Source organism: Parasteatoda tepidariorum, chromosome 4 (genome assembly GCF_043381705.1).
Source record: "Parasteatoda tepidariorum isolate YZ-2023 chromosome 4, CAS_Ptep_4.0, whole genome shotgun sequence".
NCBI lineage: Eukaryota > Metazoa > Arthropoda > Arachnida > Araneae > Theridiidae > Parasteatoda > Parasteatoda tepidariorum.
The window spans coordinates 56,663,192-56,682,094 of NC_092207.1; the positions used below are offsets into that span (position 1 = coordinate 56,663,192).

At 33.4% G+C, this 18,903-nt stretch overlaps 1 protein-coding gene across 5 annotated transcripts in view; it reads right to left on the minus strand.

The window, feature by feature from the left end:
• LOC107449406 (zinc finger MIZ domain-containing protein 1) overlaps positions 1 to 18,903 on the minus strand; it is a 225,321-nt gene that overhangs the window by 170,828 nt on the left and 35,590 nt on the right. For 4 of the 5 annotated variants that reach the window (XM_016064919.4, XM_016064918.4, XM_043052737.2 and 1 more), the window contains exons 2-3: positions 16,130 to 16,188; positions 1,847 to 2,008 (exon numbers count right to left, since the gene is read on the minus strand). In XM_016064919.4, the coding sequence (XP_015920405.1) occupies positions 1,847 to 2,008; positions 16,130 to 16,132 (165 nt within the window). In that variant the 5' untranslated portion in view covers positions 16,133 to 16,188. Of the gene's footprint in view, positions 1 to 1,846; positions 2,009 to 3,918; positions 4,005 to 16,129; positions 16,189 to 18,903 lie in introns of those variants that run through there. The other variant, XM_016064921.3, reaches the window with a different exon arrangement.

Below are 18,903 nucleotides of genomic sequence, written 5' to 3' on the forward strand. Positions count from 1 at the left end.
ATGAAAACAGACGCTCAAATGGAGCTAAAAGAGGGATTTTACTTTAAGGCACGTTCTTACTGCAGTACTGAGGTGCGTTTGACTAGTTAGTTACCAAGGATTGGCCCAAAATTGGTAATAATGTTTATACTGGATAATTTAAAGAAGTTAACAATTTTTTTTTTCTAACGGCAGGCACTGAACTTTTACGTCCTTCGCCTAGGAAGATGCCGGAAGTATTACTCATTTAACGTTACCCAGCGGGCACCTGTGAGCCTAAGTCACAGAGGCGAGCAACATTACCCACGCCACACTGCCACAGATACCCGTTTTATAGGGTCGGCCACATTCACACATTACACAATAGAGAGCAACACACAGAGAGAAATATCCATGCCCTGAACGGGATTCGAACCCGCAGCCATTGGCTTCGCAGTCAGGCACGCTAACCACTCGACCGTCTTGCCGGCAGAAGTTTATAATTAATAAGGTTGATATTTAATTAAACAATTAAAGAGAGAGAGAAACATGATTTGCCCGTTTTGCAAAGATTTTTAGCCATGCATCTGCCCGAATTAGATTTGCACATGGTAAAAATATAAATTAACAAAGAAGTTTTCAATAATTTTTAAATAACATACAATTAACTCAATGATTTTATATAAAAATTAATTACTTTAGTTGGGTATTCCTTGTTTTTTAATAAAATTTTTTAACGTATGGGTTTTAACAATTTAATAAATTTTTAAGTGTTATTTTAAAAATATTTTATTTTTTAATAATTTTTCCTCTTCTCTCTAATATAAAATATATATGTATGTATATATATACGATAATATAGAAAAAAAACATGGAAAAAACATAAAATTTAGTCAAACTTGAGTAAAATTTATTCTATCTCAAAAGAATAATAAAACATACTATATATATACTTAGTGTGATGTTGTCCATCACACTTTCTTTCCCCCTCTACCTCTTTTATATATATATGTCACGGTGAAAGACCGAAATCGGTGGTTGTTGACTTCCACCAGTGAATGTCGACAAACACCAAATACGTCGGTGAAAGATCGAATATTTCATTACATTCTTGTACATTCGGACCCTCAACGGTGTATGTCGACAATCACAGATATGCTTTGGTGAATGTCCGAAATATTTATTACATTCGATTTGATATGAATTTATTCGTGGATATAATTACATTTATTCGATATTTTTACCCTACACTGATGTTTTTTTAAGGTCAAGTGCCACTGCCCGGTATACCCTACATTGATGTTTTTTTAAGGTTAAGTGCCACTGCCCGGTATACCCTACACAGATGTTTTTTTAAGGTCAAGTGCCATTCCCCGGTATATATAAGCCCAATACTCCAAACACTGATGTTTCTTCTAATCTAGCGTCAGAAAGTATTAAAATATAGAATAAATATAAATATATCAAATAAATATAATAATATTAGCGAATTAATTAATATAAAATTGGATATAACAAATATTTCGGGCATTCACCAAAGCGACTATGTGATTGTTGACATTCACCGGTGAGAGTCAGAAATAAGGGTATTTAGCAAATATTTCGGACATACACCAAGCGACTACGTGAATGTTGACATTCTCCAGATTTCGGTGTTTCACCGTAACATATATTATATATATATATAAGGGACACCGGCGTACCACCTGCGAAGGGGTAAAAAAAAATACTTTGTGAGTATACACAATTTTAGTTTTTATACCTTGATTTTACTATTCCAAAGCACAAAATAAAAGCACAATAGTGTCTTTCAAATAACAAAGCTGCAAACAAAAGGTCAATGGACTGCGAAAGAAGTGTCTAAATAAGATAAAGATTAGGTAAGTACCTCTTTGATGCAGTGTAGACGATCGTTAGTCTGTTGTATGTGCCGTTCCATTGCATTGGCCATGTTATTAGCACCCCTATTCGTGACATCTGAATTACTTCGAATACCATCCACCAGAGCTAGGCTGTCTTCATCAAGTGGTTCCTTCTTCACCAGAGGCAGCTACAAAGAACAGTTAATTCACCTCAATTAGCAAGTCTTTTTTTTTATGTTAAAATAAGAATCCAAGCAGAAGAACAATAAAAATATTAAATTTAAATAAGTATTTTTAAAAACTAGGTCACTTAAAAAGGAAAAACAATAATTCAATTTTTATCAAACCTAAAGGGAAAAACATTTTGCACATCTCTTTCGAAAAACGTTGGGGGATTTTTAAGTAGTGATGCTGTATACTAACTTTTTTATTCTTAGTTTCCTGTCTGTTAGTTTGATTGGAGAATGCCATTAAATTTTGCTTCTACTATTTAGGAAACAATATGGAGATTGTATTGCAATTCGAGAGAGTGTCAATGCAATGTCCATTTGCCTCATGCCAATGCAAACTTGCATTGGTATCACGCAAAGAGCTTAAACATTCGAAAGAGTCAGAAAGTCGCAGAAATTTCAATTCATGTTAAATTTTCCCTAATTCACAATAAATCTTGCGTAAGCTATGAGAAAACGATTAAAACTTACATTGTCATCTGGTTAAAATCTTAACATACTAGAAAAAAAGGCAAATTGTTAAAAAAAATTTCTGAAAGTAATTTCTTAAATTAAAATATGCATTCTTTTATTTATTCAATATTGTTAACCTTATTTGGATAGAAATCGCTGTTTATTCATTCATTACTTGGACGCATTGTCTCATATCAAAGAGCTAATTTTTGTACCCAATGTGCTTAGAAATTCTATTTCTACGCGTTATGATAAGTGTATTGGTATTTTTAACAAGTTTTTTTTATTTTTAAAGATAACACAGTTACATAATTAACAATCAACAACTACGACATACTAAAACGGATACATTAATCCGGAAGTAAAAAGGATAAGTTTTTACAAGCGTAATGAGAGAAAAATAATTTCGAAAGTGTTCTTCATAATATTAAAACTATTACACTTAAACATTGAGCTCAACTTCAAACCATTAAAATAACTTTTAATACCATTTTAAAAGTTACTCCTTTAAAATATATTGATACAAAAAATGTATAGACGATGTGCAATAAATTTATGTTTCGGTGGTAAGTGTAGGAAATTAATTTTGTCATTAAGTGTCCTTTAAAACATTACAATTCAGTCTCAGTTTCACATGAAAATTGAGATTCTGGCGATTATTTTTAAACAAAGATGGAACATTTTAAAAAAGGACTCTTATGGAAAATAAAAATGTCCAAAATATTTGGGCTTAGGGTTAGAATAGGTCTAACTCATGTCCAGGGTCTTTTGTAAAGTTGAAATTCAATTAATTACATTTTTCCTTTAGAATTTGAGATTTGAAATACCGTTTTTAAACAAACTTTTAGCCGAATTCCATAATGTATGACATTATTGTGAAAAATAACTGTAAAAATATTGTTTACGCGGTGCTAATGTGATAAATTAGTTTCTAAGAATGTCATTTGTAAAGTTTAAATTCTGTCACCTTTTTAAACTTAACAATTGAGATTTCCACTGGCATTTAAAGCTCAAGTCAAGCTATGGCACTATTTTAAAATTGAGTCTAGTAGAAAATATCGATGTAAACAAACATAAATGCTTTCGCGGTACAAAATTATTTCTAAAAAGTCTTTCATAACGTAAAAATATAATCTTTTTGTCACTACAGCTTGACATGTTAGCTGTAAAAATACAGCTAAATTCTAAACTGATTAGCACCATTTCAAAAATATCCCTAGTAAAAAATATTTATATCTAAAGCATATAGATTTCGAGGAGAAACTGAGTAAAAATTATTTCGAAAGTATAACGCTAAAATTTAGCATTTTTTTTTTAATACTTAGAAGTTGAGAATACAATTGCAAGGAGCTCAAAGTGAACGGCACTATAGAGGTTACAGAAGATATTGATATCCGAAATTAAACCTTACTAACCTTTTAAATCTTACTCCGATAAACAATATTTGAGCCCGACAGATGGTTTTTCAAAAATTTATTACAGCAAAACGGCTACCAAAAAAAAAAAAAAAAAAAATCACGTGGCAGGGCATAAATATTTTCACCCAGAATGTTTGATTTTAGCTTTAAAATTTTCCAAAAGACGGAGCTGCAAACAGTTAATGCCTCAATCAAAGAAAAATACTTGAAATTCACAAATTTGGAAGTTTTAAAATATTTAAAGGAAGGAAAATCATATAATAAAATTTTCGAAATATTCACCATGATCCGCATACCAAACAATATTCTTTTGACCAAGCAGTCGAACAAAATATTAAACTATACATTAATACTCGAACCCGTAATCATTTGATCAGCCCTCGAACCCATTATATTAAATACTCGCGTAGCATAAAAAATAACCCATCACGCATCGTAGAATGTAACGAAAAGATGGTCGGGGGAAGAAGAAAAAAAAAAGGGGGGGGGGGTATTTCCTTCTTTTAATCTAAATATTTTTGAGCTTTTTGGGTAGGTAAGTATTACCAAAGGTAGGTTTGGTTACGTCGTACTAGAGCTCCGCAACGGGCTATTTCATTTTATTTTATAACCGTCGTTGAACAACCGCCCAAATCTGACTTAACGACTACCAAAGTCCGACTCAGTAGGCTTTTCATTTTGAACCCAATCCAGAAGACAAGGGAACACTTGGACAGTATCCCCAGAGGTACTTAATTTTATATTTTATAACCGTCGTAGAACAGCCGATCGAATTTTCGGGTTTACGACTACTAATGTTCAACTCCGTAGCCTTATAATTTTGAACCCAACCCAGAAGACAAGGGAACTCTTAAATCAAGTATTGGGAGAAATATGCCTTCGTGGAGGACTTTTTGATGGAACTCACCCGCATTTACGTTACACGGTGAGGAAGACCACGAGAACCTCGCACGGTTAGCCTGACGGCGAAGGGACTCTAACCCATGATCCGTCTACCACTAAGGATATTTCACGTCAGCATTTTGGTCGGTGCCAGTCGGATGCAGATTCGTATCAACCAGTCATCGCTGGGTTCACCTCATTGGAAGGCGAACGTTCTATTCCCCGATCCATCAAGGCTCCCCTAGAGGTATTGATTTGTTATGGAACTTGAAGGACTTTGTGACCCCGATAGATTTAACGTGCATCAGTCACCATTTAAAGCACGGGGATTCTTCGGTCGGCTAGGTTCGAACTCCCGTTCTCACGAACACAAGTCTAACACCCTACCATATAGACTATCCCGGCCCTACAATGGGCTACTGACGACGATCTGGGAAACATCCCTGAGGATGATCCGAAGATATGCCATCATAATTTTGATCTTCTACAGAAGGGATGGTAGCCCGACGACCTGCGCGCGAAGTCGAGCACTTTCTGGTAAAACGGTTTAACGAAGACAGATACCGCACACTCTCGGTCTCTACGAAGAATGATCAAAGTAGTTCCCCACCCGCTTACTAACCGCAGCCAGTGACTTCGGTGTTCTACTGGGAACCGTATCTTTACGATCAGTCCACAGCGGGATTAAACTTTCTGGAGAAGAAAAAAATTTATCCTTCCGTATGAATTTGCAGCAATAATATTTCTTAAAATTTGAGCTGTTCTCCAGTTATAAAAAAAGCGTTCTTCCATATATCATGAAAAGATAATTCGTCATACCGTTTCGTGCATTCTAACTGAAATGAAAAATCACGTGTTTTGATCTTTAATACACAGTAATATTTAGTTTATTCCTTATTTAGCGATATATTACCAGTATTTATTTATCAACTCTTAATGCTTCCTGCTAATATCACATTTAATTTTAGTAATTATTCAAAATTAAAGACTTAAAACTAAAAGGGTTGTTCCATTATCATATTATAACTTATAATTTATAAGGTAATAGAATGATATTTAAGCCAACCGGCCTGTGTAGGGGGCAGGGAACTGTCCTTGCATCAGAAAGGTTCTGGGTTCGAATCCCGGGCAAGGCATGGATGTTTCTTTCTCTCTATCTGTGTTCTATGTCCTTTCTCCTCCTGTGTGTGAATGTGACCCGCCCAATAAACGGGTTGTGGTAGTGTGACGTGGGTGACGCTGCTCCACCGCCGTGGCTCCGCCACAGGTGCCCACTGGGTAACGAAAAAAGTATTAGCAGTTCTGGCACTTTCTGTGGCCAATGGACAGTAGTTTAAAGTGCCCGCCATTAAAAAAAAAGAAAGAAAAGAATGATATTTACGTATTATGCAGCAATTTGTGATAAAGATATCTATTTACTGTTTTAAAAATAGCAAACGTTAAAGAAAGAAACGTTAAAGAAGTAGTATTTACTTTTATAATAAAAGTATTTTAAAGTAAAACTGGGTTCAGAAAACGTATGAATATAAAATAACTATTAAAAATTTAAAGCAAGGATAACTAATAGCGTTTTTGCTAAATAACAGAAGTTTGAAAATTATTAACGCTATAGAAAAATTGTTACGTTTAAATTTTATCGACATAGAATCATAATAAACTAAATCTGGGGAGTCAAATCTGCGTTAATACAATAAAAAAATAGGTTTTTAACAATCTGTTTATCATCACGATACAAAAATGATAATGATGCAATCGTGGGGGTAGATGAGCGAAGCAAGCAGGAAACGAAACCTCCAAGCAATTAATAAAACTTTTAAATGTTTATTTCATCCATCTTGAGTCCCGCAGTGGACTGATCGCAAAGACACGGTTCTAAAGTAGAACACCGATGTCAAGCATCATTGGCTGTGGTCAGTAAGCAGGTGGGGGACCACTTTGATCAGCCAGCGTAGGGACCGAGGGTGTACGGTATTACTACTCGTTTAACTGTTCTAGCGTAAAGTGCTCGACTTTATGAGCAGGTCGTCGAGCTACCAAAGCAGGGGAGCTATCCCCTCTGCAGAGAATCAAAATTGCGATGGCATGTCTTCGGAACAGCCTCAGGGATGTTTCCCAGACCGTCGCCAATAGCCCATTGCGCAAGCTCTAGTGCGACGTAAATAAAGTACCTACTTACCATTCCACCTTGAAAAGACGAGGTGCTGCTTGGTCATTTAACCAGTGCTAGCCTATAAGAGCTGAACTTTTTAGTAATCCAATAACTAGAGAATAAAAACAAGCCCAGTTAGAAAAAAATTGCCGGCATCCTTTAATGAAATGTGTATTCCAAACGAAAGCGAGAAAGGGGAGATTTTACATCCTCCTACCTACTATGTTTAAAAAAAAAACTTGACAAAGTTTAAAGAAACACGTTAATTGGGACTTTTTCTCACTTCTAAAAATTGTCAGGAAATGCAATAGTCCAATTAAAACGTTAAAGAACAAAAATATGCCTAATTCAGAAAAAAATTGCAGGAAGATGCTGATTTTTTTTATTATTTTAAGTGCTTTGGTAATGTCCTAAAATGTCATCTTAAGTTTTCCCTTTCCGGAGAGTTGAGCGTCGACTCCTAGGTCAATAAACGTGACCTGAAATAGAATGTTTTGTGTTTCTTTCTTTTTCGAGATATCTCACAAAAAAAAAAACGCTATCCATTATAAAAATGTAAGTACACAAGTTGTAGATGGGTCAATTTTGTCGGGTTCGGTTGCATTAATATAGTAAAAGCTCAATGTAACAATCCCAATCATCCGTGGTAAATGTTTTGAAATAATAAGTACCGATTTTATTTTGACAAACCAAGCAATACTAAAAATATTAATAAGGAAATGGGAGTATGATTGAATAACGCATGATTTAACACTAAACATATCATCACTTAATATATACCTATTTCTACCATAGCCAAATCAAATGTCCGGACTTAATGCTCACAGATTAAATTAATGAAATATGAATGTTAAGAAGGAAATAAAAAATAAATTTTCATTAAACAAAATGTATATTGTCAATTTCTATTACATTACAAATTTGCCTGTTTATAAACGTTGGTTCCTCTGATTTTTTTTCTTCTTTTTTTATCAAAACGGATAAATTTGAGAATTTCGGTAAAATTATTTCTGCTCATAGTTTCTATGAAAAATTTAGGCCCCCATATGTTATTCAAGAAAAAAGAAACTTTCAAACTACTTGCTCTATGTGCACCTCGCGCATACAAAAATACAGTAAATCTAATTCCCTTTGAAATAAATTCCAATCGGTTACTAACACTCTCTTTGCTTCTTCGATTGTGCATGCTCTTATATGGTTCATTACAAGGTGGTCAATTATTAACAAAAATGAAGTCCATAATATGACGTTTTGCATATCCTGTTGGGCCTACTTCGTCTAAAAATGTTATGAAGTGGTGATCTTCTAGGTGCACCGCCTACTTATTTTGTTCCAAACAGATCCATGAACCATGCTGTTCAATTTTTTCTATCACTTCTTCCGAACTTGAGCGTAATCTTATTATTTTTCGTCCGTGACATGTATTCACAATATTTTCTTCATCATCAGAATCTGTAGAGTCAAATTGATTATCATTTCCAACCAGTAAAATCTTCATTTTCAGAAAACTTCATCTTTATCCATTTCCGAAAACCCTTCACCTATATTATTTATATCTTCTAAGAACTAGCACTTTCTTGCCTATAAAAAGACAGTGCAAGTTCTGTCTCTCTATAGACAAGATTCTGTCTTTTCATAGTTTTTATAGGCTTTTACCTGTAAAGACTTTCAGTTTTTGTTACCTTTTCTTACACGCCGACCGGCCTGTGTAGGGGTCAGGAAATTGGCCTTGCATCAGAAAGGTTTGGGGTTCGAATCGCGGGAAAGGCGTGTATGTTTTTTCATTCTCTGTACTATCTGCCCTTTCTGTGGAATCCCACGTTGGCCCACCTAATATTGCGCCCCTGAAAGAGTGGCCAACAAATCTTCCTATCAGGTGCCTTGTATGACGAATGATCATTCTCCAGGTGGGCATTCCATAGAAAGAAAGAAAACTTTTCTTACACTAAAATGCTACTTCCAATCAAAAATTTTAGGTACTTTCTTGAAATTTTAAATCACAGTTATGATTGAACTAACAACGCAAGTCTTTGCAGAAATGGGCTACTAACAGATACAATACGCTGAATATACATGTATTATACATCATAATTTCTAATCCGATGACCTTAGAACGCAATACATTATTCTTGCGGTCAAATGACCGGTTGGGTTAGATAACGGAATGCGACAAGTATTACTCAAAATAAACAAAATACAAATAAAAAATAAATAAAATATCTGCACATAATTAATAGAAAAAGTCATGAATATAAATACGCAAAAGCGATAACATGATAAGAGCATTTTCAATGCAAAAGTTAAAAAATCAGTCCTTTGGCCGGTTATGGCATGAACATAAATATTGTTAATAATAAGTGATTTTTATTTGTGAAATAGTAATTTTTTACCTAAAAATACCATTTTTAATTATAAATTAAAAGACAAAAAGAAGATGAAACGTCAACACGTAGCTTGAAAAATGATGTGAATACCACAGGTTTTAACTTAAAAATAAACCACCCAAGAAGATGACGATTTTATAAGAGGAGAAAATAGAATTTTCATACAAAATAAATACAATTGATAGATTTTGTTGTAATCCTGGAAAAGAAATTTTCAGATTGTGAATACATTCTTTCAAGGAATATAGGGTAAACTAACCAGTGAAGGAACACTTAAGCTTCGCTTGCCTTTTAAAAAATCATATTAATTTCAAAATTCGTAATTTTAGTTAAATGACAGTGTCAATATATTTGTTACTAATTGCAAATTATGTAAAAAAAATTGTAGAGAACTTACATAATATTGTTTTTAAGTTTTGGAGGTACAAATAACAAGTAGTAAGAAGACCCAGTGAAGTAACAGCTCTTACAAGTGAATGAACACCCAGTAAAGGAACACTTAATTTTGGTTATTTTTTAATGCTCTTTATGAATTTATAAGCCATACAAATATTTAAAAACAAGCCTATTCTTGAAATTATAACATATAAATACTTGGAAAATGTTAACTTTTTTTTTGTAATCATGAATTGAAAATTAAGGTGTCAACATATTAACACATACTGTTCATTCACTGGGAAATCTATGCCCAGTAAAGGAACATGCCTGTTTCCTCACTGGTTAAAAGTTGTTTTTCGTATTTTTAACATATTTTTGATGCGGAACATCACTAAAGGTACAAGAAAATTAAAGTTTATCTTTTATTTTCATTAACTTAGAAAAAAAAACCAGTAAAGTAACATTTGTTCCTCCACTGGTTTTTCATCGTTTGGTGATCCAGTGAATAAACACCCCCTTATCTCAGTACTTTATTATGCTATGATGCTTTAAAAAAAATAAAACGTAACTTCAATAACTATATTTTGAATTCTCTTTTTCACAGTGAGAAAAATAAAACTATTACATTCAATTAATACCACTTCAAACATATACATGCAAACACTCATCTTATAATTTCTTCAAAGAAACAAGGTGTTTCAGAGATAATAACAAATTCAAAATTTTTTCCAGAGAAGTCTATTTGACCAGGTAATCCAAAACATTGCTAGATGACTTCCTATTATTTGGCAGTAAGCTATTGTTATCAATCAAGCTAAAGAAAAACTTTCAAATTCTTATTTTTAATCAATATATATGAAATGTTCCTTTACTGGGTAGTGTTCCTTCACTGGTTGGTTTACCCTATATGGGATTTAATGCGTGCGGCTTTTCAACATGACACTACGACTTCCGACTCTGATCCTTTGATCACACACACACACATTTTATATATATATATATATATTGTCAACTAGATCTTTTAATCAATCCACCAAAACATCTTCACATGTCAAGTTTTTTCGATCTATATATACATTGGAATGTGGGGGAGAGAGACTGCGAATAATTAGAATGGTGGCATAACTTATCAGCGAAAAAAAAAGGTCATCAAAACATTAACGAAGTAGCCGCTATTCAAACAATAGTGTTACCAAAATATCTTGGCATTAATCTGACGACTGTTAGTTGTGGCAACAAAAATAAATAAATAAAAATTCTTGAAAAAATTGACAATTTAAGTCAGTTTTCACAGTAGGTCAAGTCAAGTAAGCATACTTGAAATAAAACACATCATATTATTCCTCATTCTATGCAAAATTTATCGATCTACATTCTTTTTATTCACACTTTTTCGATAAAGAGAGTTGTTTGTGAGATAGCTTGAATAAATCACAAGAACACCTTATTTCAGGTCACGTTTTTTGACCTAAAAGCCGACCTTACCTCCTTGAAGGGATTGTTCTATAGAGTCATTACCAAAGAAGCTAAAACGTGAAAGCCTTTACCGGTAGTTTTTTCCGAATTTAAATTCCTAAATACTGGTCTGTGAGGGAAAACTTAAATCTGATTAAGTCTACCTCGTCATAAGATTCTCAATTCATGAAGGTATTTTTAAAAAAACTCATTGAGCTAAAACATCCCAACAGTACCATTACGTTCATCAAACCCCGAACTTAGTTTTTAAAATTTAAAAGCAGAAACTGTACCCTAAATATTACTCATTATTTAATTTTGGAGGTAAAATGTGATTTATATTTGTCCAAAAAAAAACATAAATATTTTCAAATTACCCAGTGTACGGGTCATAAAGTAAAACATCTCACTATAAGTAGCAAACTTTTATTTTATATTAAGCTAAAATATTAAACTACACACAGATGATTCCACGGCTGGCTCAGAAACAAGCAATTTCCGCCTCGGAACAGAAAAGAGAAGGAAAAAAAAAGTAGCCAAGATCTCCAAGAAGCATGCCAACACTACCACAAACTGCCTTTTATTCATTTAATATTCAAAAGACGGTCGATGTGCGAGAATCGACCCACAGCTGAAGATACATGTGTATCGTGTTCTCATCAAGAAGACAGATGCGACAAGGGCGTAATGGGGGTCCCCTACAGTGAAAGGGTCTCCATCAGGGTGTGTGAAGGAGGGATCCGGTGACCACTTGCTCTCTAGCTTTATCCCCGCCTTCTCACCTCCAACGTTACCTAAGCAACGGATACGGATCGATAGTTTATAGCGAGAGATCCCACCTCCTCATCTACGGAAATCGCTTAGCATCCTATAATAGCCACCTCCCGCGATTCAGCTACGTTGATTCATGTCACTAAATACCTTGTGCCCATTCCCTCTTATGTTTCACCTTTACTAAACAGATTTCTCTGCGGGTTAGCTACCCCCCCCCGTCCCTACGAATAGGGAGGGAAGAAAGATGTTTGGATTTCCGGATGCAGAAGACCCCGAAATTTTTGACATATAGTTAATTACTTTTTTAAGTAATGAAAACTTAAAAATTAGAAAAAACGTATTATTACGAATTTGTAATTGAGTATATAATTTTAGGAATATTCTTTGGTTATGAGGCTAGATATCTCAGACAGACCCTAAATAAACAGTGTAATTCGAAAATTTGAAAGATAGTCACGTAATTCTTATGTAATTTAGACTGAAAACAACGACTACGGTATTTCTTATGGAAGGCACAGTTCGGCGATTATTTTGCCGAATTGGCGATAATATTGACAGTTTGGCAACAAAATTATAGTTCTGGAAAGTTCGAGTTTAAAAGCGATAGGACCAATAACTACGAAATTATGCAAGAATCATCTAAAATCATGTAGAAAGTTTAGGGGCTTTGTCGCCAAGCCTACATAAATAGGATGCTATTTAAGCCTTGAGACATTCAGATGCGTGGGAGTGGACCTGACCCCAAGATTTGGTACACTTTAAGTATAAAGGAAAAAAGCAATATACAGGGTGTTTATAAATTCCCGGACCCATTTTGATGTTTAATAACTCATAAAATAATGAAGATATAAACAAACTTATGGCATTTATTGATGGAATAACTCATATATTTTTCTTTTCAGGTTTGAATATCTTTACTTTTCTAAATATCGTCTGCGCGTGTGGTTAATTTCAGATAATTTCATTTTCCAGTCTAAATATTTGTACTTTTCTAAATATCGTCTGCTTATTAATTGCATTTTTCTCTCTTTTATTTTTGGCAACTATTGCAATGTTATGTTTACTTTTGATGTGTTTGTTCTATGCAGTACTTTTCTATGTGATGTTTTATTCGAGAGGATATTAAGGAGAATGTATACACCACAAGAGAAAGCACAGATTTTATGGTGGTTCATAGAAACGAAATCAATAGTGCAAGCACAGAGAAATTGCAGAAGAATTTACCAAAAAGATCCTCCATCCAAAAGCAGCATCTTGCGATGGAAAAAGAATTTTCTAGAAACTGGAAGTATCGCAGATAGAAAACGTTCCGGACGTCCCTACACAAGTAATTTTGACGTTGAGCGTGTCAGACAGACATTTTTAGACAATCCTGGAAGATCTGTGACTTCAGCGGCAAGAGAATTAGATATGCCAATTTCAACGGTGTACAAGGTAATTAAGAAACAATTAAGACTGCATGCATACAAAGTTCAAATTTTCAAGGTTTGGAACCGGACGATAGGCCTAGGAGGATGGCGTTCGCAACAGATATAGTATGAAGGAGAGAAGATGCTGCTGATTTTCGGAAGCACATAATGTTCTCCGACGAAGCAGCATCCTTTCATGTTTCTGGCATTGTTAATCGCCATAATGTGCGCATATGGGGATCTGAAAACCCCCATGAATACCGTGAGACACAAAGGGATTCCCCAAAGGTTAATGTGTGATGTGGACTAATGCACGACAGAGTCATTGGGCCTTTCTTTTTTACAGAAAAGACGGTCTCATCAGTCGTATACTTAGACACGTTGGAAAACTTCGTATTTCCAGAACTAGAAGAGCTTCAGTCACATGTCTTTTTGCAACAAGATGGTGCACCACCTCATTGGGGTATCATCGTTCGTAGTTCTTTGAATGACCATTTTCCAGGAAGATGGATTGGACGAGGAGGTCCAATTCCTTGGCCACGCAGATCACCTGATATGACGCCGCTGGACTTTTTTTCTTTGGGGATTTATAAAGGACAATGTTTACAGGAGGATCGTGTCAAACACTGATGACCTAAAATCCAGAATTACAACCGCAATAGCCTCTGTGGATGCCGACATGCTTGCCGCTACCTGGCGTGAAATTGACTATCGACTTGACATTCTCCGTGCGACGAAGGGGGCACACGTGGAAGTTCATTGACAAGGGTCATGAAACTTTTTGAGTCTATCTAACCATTTATGTTATTAATTTTAATCTATCTTTATTATTTTATGAGTTATTAAACATCAAAATGAGCCCGGGACTTTATAAACACCCTGTATAATGCCAATCCTCAGTGGTAGACGGATCATGGGTTAAAGTCCCCTTGCCCTAAGGCTAACCGTAGGAGGCTCCCGTCGTCTTCCTCTCCATGTAACGCAAATGCGGGTTAGCTCCATCAAAAAGTCCTCCACGAAGGTAAATTTCTCCCAATACTCTATTCAAGAGTTCCCTTGTCTTCTGGATTGGGTTCAAAATTCACACGGATTTACCACCTCTCCCATAACTACTGCTAGGGTTGAACAGAGGAATGTTTTCTCTTTTTACTTATGGCAGGTCGGTTGCTGCATTATTGAACTAATTATTAAGATATTTCTTTTAGAACTCTTTTATATGGCTCAGGTTGAATACATCTGTCAACACATTTTGAGATAGAACAAAGGAAGAAAATGGCGGGAGACAGCGAACCCAACCAACAACCGGTTCCGGGTACCTAGCTCTAGACCTACCCTGTTTGTATTTTATGTCTTTTAAGAGATATTGCCGAATGGAGTAAATAGTTCGGAAACTAAATCAAAATCTAGTTTTATTAATTAAACAAAAAAATATCTAAAACACCTCCCTGCTCTATACAAAATAAGAGCTCTAATATAAAAAGGGACTGGGGGATATTCAATACCTTTTCTATCGATGTTTCATATCCCAATGTTTCATACACAGGGTGTTCCGTAATAACCACTCTAACTATGCATTTTTCAAATTCTTGTAAGATAAGAAATCAAAAAACAAGCATTTTAAGAGCTCGAAAGTAAAAAAAAAAAAAATGGTTTTCAAACTCTCACCAATCCTTATTGAGGTCAATAGGAGCTAGGGATAGATTATAATTATCTCAAATCCCATGTAGCTGAGAATGATGCTTAAAAGGTGTTTTTCAGGGAAAGGAAGATGCATTCTAGTCACACTAAAAAAGTAAATTGGTTTTTGATTATTGGTTTTGATTTCGGTCTGTTCCAGAATTGGTTGGAATTCAGAAGCACTTTACCCTCACTTAAATAGTAGTTTGCGTCCACTAATACAATAGTTCCTAAATGGTATTCCGCGAAACACGTGAAAGGCTCTCAGGGATTCCATGGGTATATATAATTTTTTTTAAACCAGCAATGACTTCTGAAACTTGTCATTAAGCTTTTATCTTGACAATAAGCCATTATTCATTAATAGTTTGGTTATTTTTATGAAATTATTCAAGTAAAACATGAATTAAAATAAAAGAAAGAAAAAGCAAGCTTTAAAAAAAAAAAAATTCTTCAGATAATTTTATGTTCAACAAATTAAGAAATAGAAAGCATTTATAAAAAAAAAATTTGCTTTAGTATTTCTCATCGAATTTTTCAATCAAAAATATAATAACCAAATTCAAAATTAAAGAATTATGTTTCTCTGATAATCATTTTCAACATTAATAACAGTTCTTTTTCGAAAAATATTAATTAGCGTATTTTATTCGTAGTCAGTTTATGCATGCACCAAAAAAAAATTCAGAATTAGTCTAGATGACTATGCTCCGACGAATTCATTCACTTGAGATAAAACCTATAATTTTAATTCTATTATTGATAAAATGATGAATGAAAAATTTCAATCTTTACATCAAATTTTATCAAAATACATAGTTTTTCTTTCTGTTAGTAAATTCACAGCTACTAATTATATTTATAAACTAAGGATTCCTCCAAAAGATGTTCGATCATTTAGGCTTCCATACCCGTAAAAGAATAGGAATCACTGCCCTAATATACATTATACATTTTTTATTTAATTTTTTACACGGATTCTAAAAAAACATGTATCAAGAACGATTATCGCGAAACAACTTGTATTGTTTTACAAAGATATAAAAAATTACAAAAAAAAATTAAATAAATAAATAATAAACATAAAGATGTTTACATACCATTTTCACGCAGCAACAACATATCCTGACGATTAGTATTTAATGGCAATCAGCATATTCTAAAAATAAACAAAAATAAAATTAATAAATAAAATTAGTTCAACGGAGGCATAAAATTAGCAAATACGTAATTAATCATTAAAAAATATAGTGCACATTCTAAGCTTCAACTTACAAATTATACAAAGAATTCAAAAATACCCACACATTTTATTTCCATATTAACAAAAATTGATTGCAAAATCGACTGTTAACTTGGTTAAATGATTTGAAATTTTCAGAAATTGCTATACAATATTCATAATGAGAATGAAACTTTAAACAATACTTTCAAACGGAAACACCGACTACAGATTTTTTTTCAATCATGTTATCACATTTGTATGCAAATTTTAATCAAAAAAAGAATACAAAATGATGATAAGCAAACAAAATTATAATCACAATAAAATATTAAGGAAACTTATCAATTTATGTTTAGTCTATAATTTTTTTTATTTACACATTTATATAACACTTGTTAGATAAGCACTCAATTGAGAACTTCCGCACATGTTTTGTATCAAGTCTTATCATGAGGATAGATAAGTCAGGAGAATAGATAAGTCGGTAATAATTTATGCAGACCGCGTCTCCTAATATTTTAATATTTTTACGTATTTTCTTTTTTTTAAATGAGAGAGTAAGTTGACAAAGTGCATGAAAAATAACCAGCGAATTGAAACTTCATATAAAAAAAGGAGGAAGAAAGAGATGTACAGTTTGCTGCTTTCTGCTCAGAAAACAAGATTATTTTAACTCATATAAATTCAAAATTAGTTACAAAGTTCATCACTAGAAGGCGCTCCTAATTGGGAAAACTGTAAAGCAATTTTTTTAAAAATAATTAACATTTTCACCAACAACGTGCCGTAATCTGAGAGCAAAGTTAACAGACGTCAGTGCAAATATTCAATTGAAACATTGTGGCATGCAGCAGAAAACATTGATTTCCATTTTTTTACAATGGATAAAAGTTAATGGATCCCTTAATAGATAAAAGTTTTAAGTAACGTTTTTGAAATTTTTGAGATTTCTAATGAAATAATACCTTATTTCAGCTTTATTTAACTAAAAAAATATTCTGAAAATCACTAATTTCATCATACTATAACAAAAACTGAGTTAAAGACCTAGTGGATAAAAGTTTTAAGAAACATTTTTGAAAAAACTGATATTTTTGAGTAACGCTCTTATTTAACTATGGAACAATTTGCCACGTCTTTAAACTTCAAAGATCTCAATGTGTAGAGGTACTTTTGGTTTTTTGTAATGGAATACGGTCTAAGTTACGTTATCAGATTACAGCAGATAAATAACATTAATAAAACCTACCTTTTGGCAGCACAGTAAAACTATGAGTATGCGACAGATGGGGAAACAATTTTAATAATAAGGATTTAAACACATCACCAATTAAAACTTTGCGAAAAAGTAAAAAAAAAAAAAAAATAGATATATATTTTTACTTAATATTTTAATTTTTCATTTATAAATGTAAAAATAAATTTCAAGTGTTAAATCAAAATACGATTTGTTCTAATATTAAACAAATTCCATAGAGTAAAATAATTTTAAAATTAGTTTAAGCGATTTAGAACGGAAAAAATAAAATACCGTGTTGACAAAGAAATAAAATTATTAATCGGAGCAGATATAGCGAGTATAATATTAACAAGAAAATTATACATTTAAGTTCAGGTCTGTTGGGTATAGAAACGAAGCTCATAAATTGCTTTTTAGGAAATTATTTATGCGATACGCATAAAATTAAGAATGAAGCTTCTCTTATTATTTGTTCTCTTCTTGTCAACGAAAGAGAAATCGCAGACTTAAAGGCGCCTTGATTTATAGGGTATTTCCGATCCTACTATGAGTCAGAATAAATTCGAGAAAAGAAACTCTTAAATATTTTGAGGAGACAATTATAAGTCAATTCTATGGGAAGATATCAAATCGAGTTACCCTTCGGTTACGAATAGTTCGCTTTTAACCAGCAATAAAAATATTGCACTTAATGCGAAAAATTCCAAAAAGAAATTAATGTAGTCTGGAAATTTTAATGCTTATTGTGAGGTTTTTGATAGTTGGTTGTCTGGAAATTATTGAAATCGTGACGGAGAATAAATTAGAAAGTGTTCATTTTTTGCCTCATAGGTCAGATGGTCCAAGAAAATTCAAGTACTAAAATAAGACCTGTATTCAATGCTAGTGCTCGAATTGCAGGTAAGCTTTCATTAAATGATTGATTTTGAGTATAATTACAGGTGTTCTAGTCAATGTGGGAGGAAATGTGGTAAGTTAAAATCAGAACTGAAACTTTTACGTTAGCGTAGGCTCGCCTCTATTGGATAACCCAGGGATAGGCAAACTACGGCCCGCGAGCTAACTGTGGCCCGCGGATAGAATTTTAACTTGCCGATCCGTGGCGAATATGAATATAAACAATATACATTATACATCCATTTTCTTGTCTACTTTGTTTAAAGTTTTGTTCTTTCTTTTTTAACAAAGTACTGATGACCTTTTTACTTTCTCTATTTTTGTTCTACAAAACATTGATGGAAATAGCTAGCGCAGACAGCTTCAATTGATAAAATATTGAAAGTAGCAATTCTTTATAGAATAGCCGTATCTTGGCACCAACGAGCGTTTGTCTTTCTCGAGGAGCAGACATGTGGAATCTAATATATGGCAGACTGCGTATTTTAAGCTCCACTGAGTGGACTTTTCTG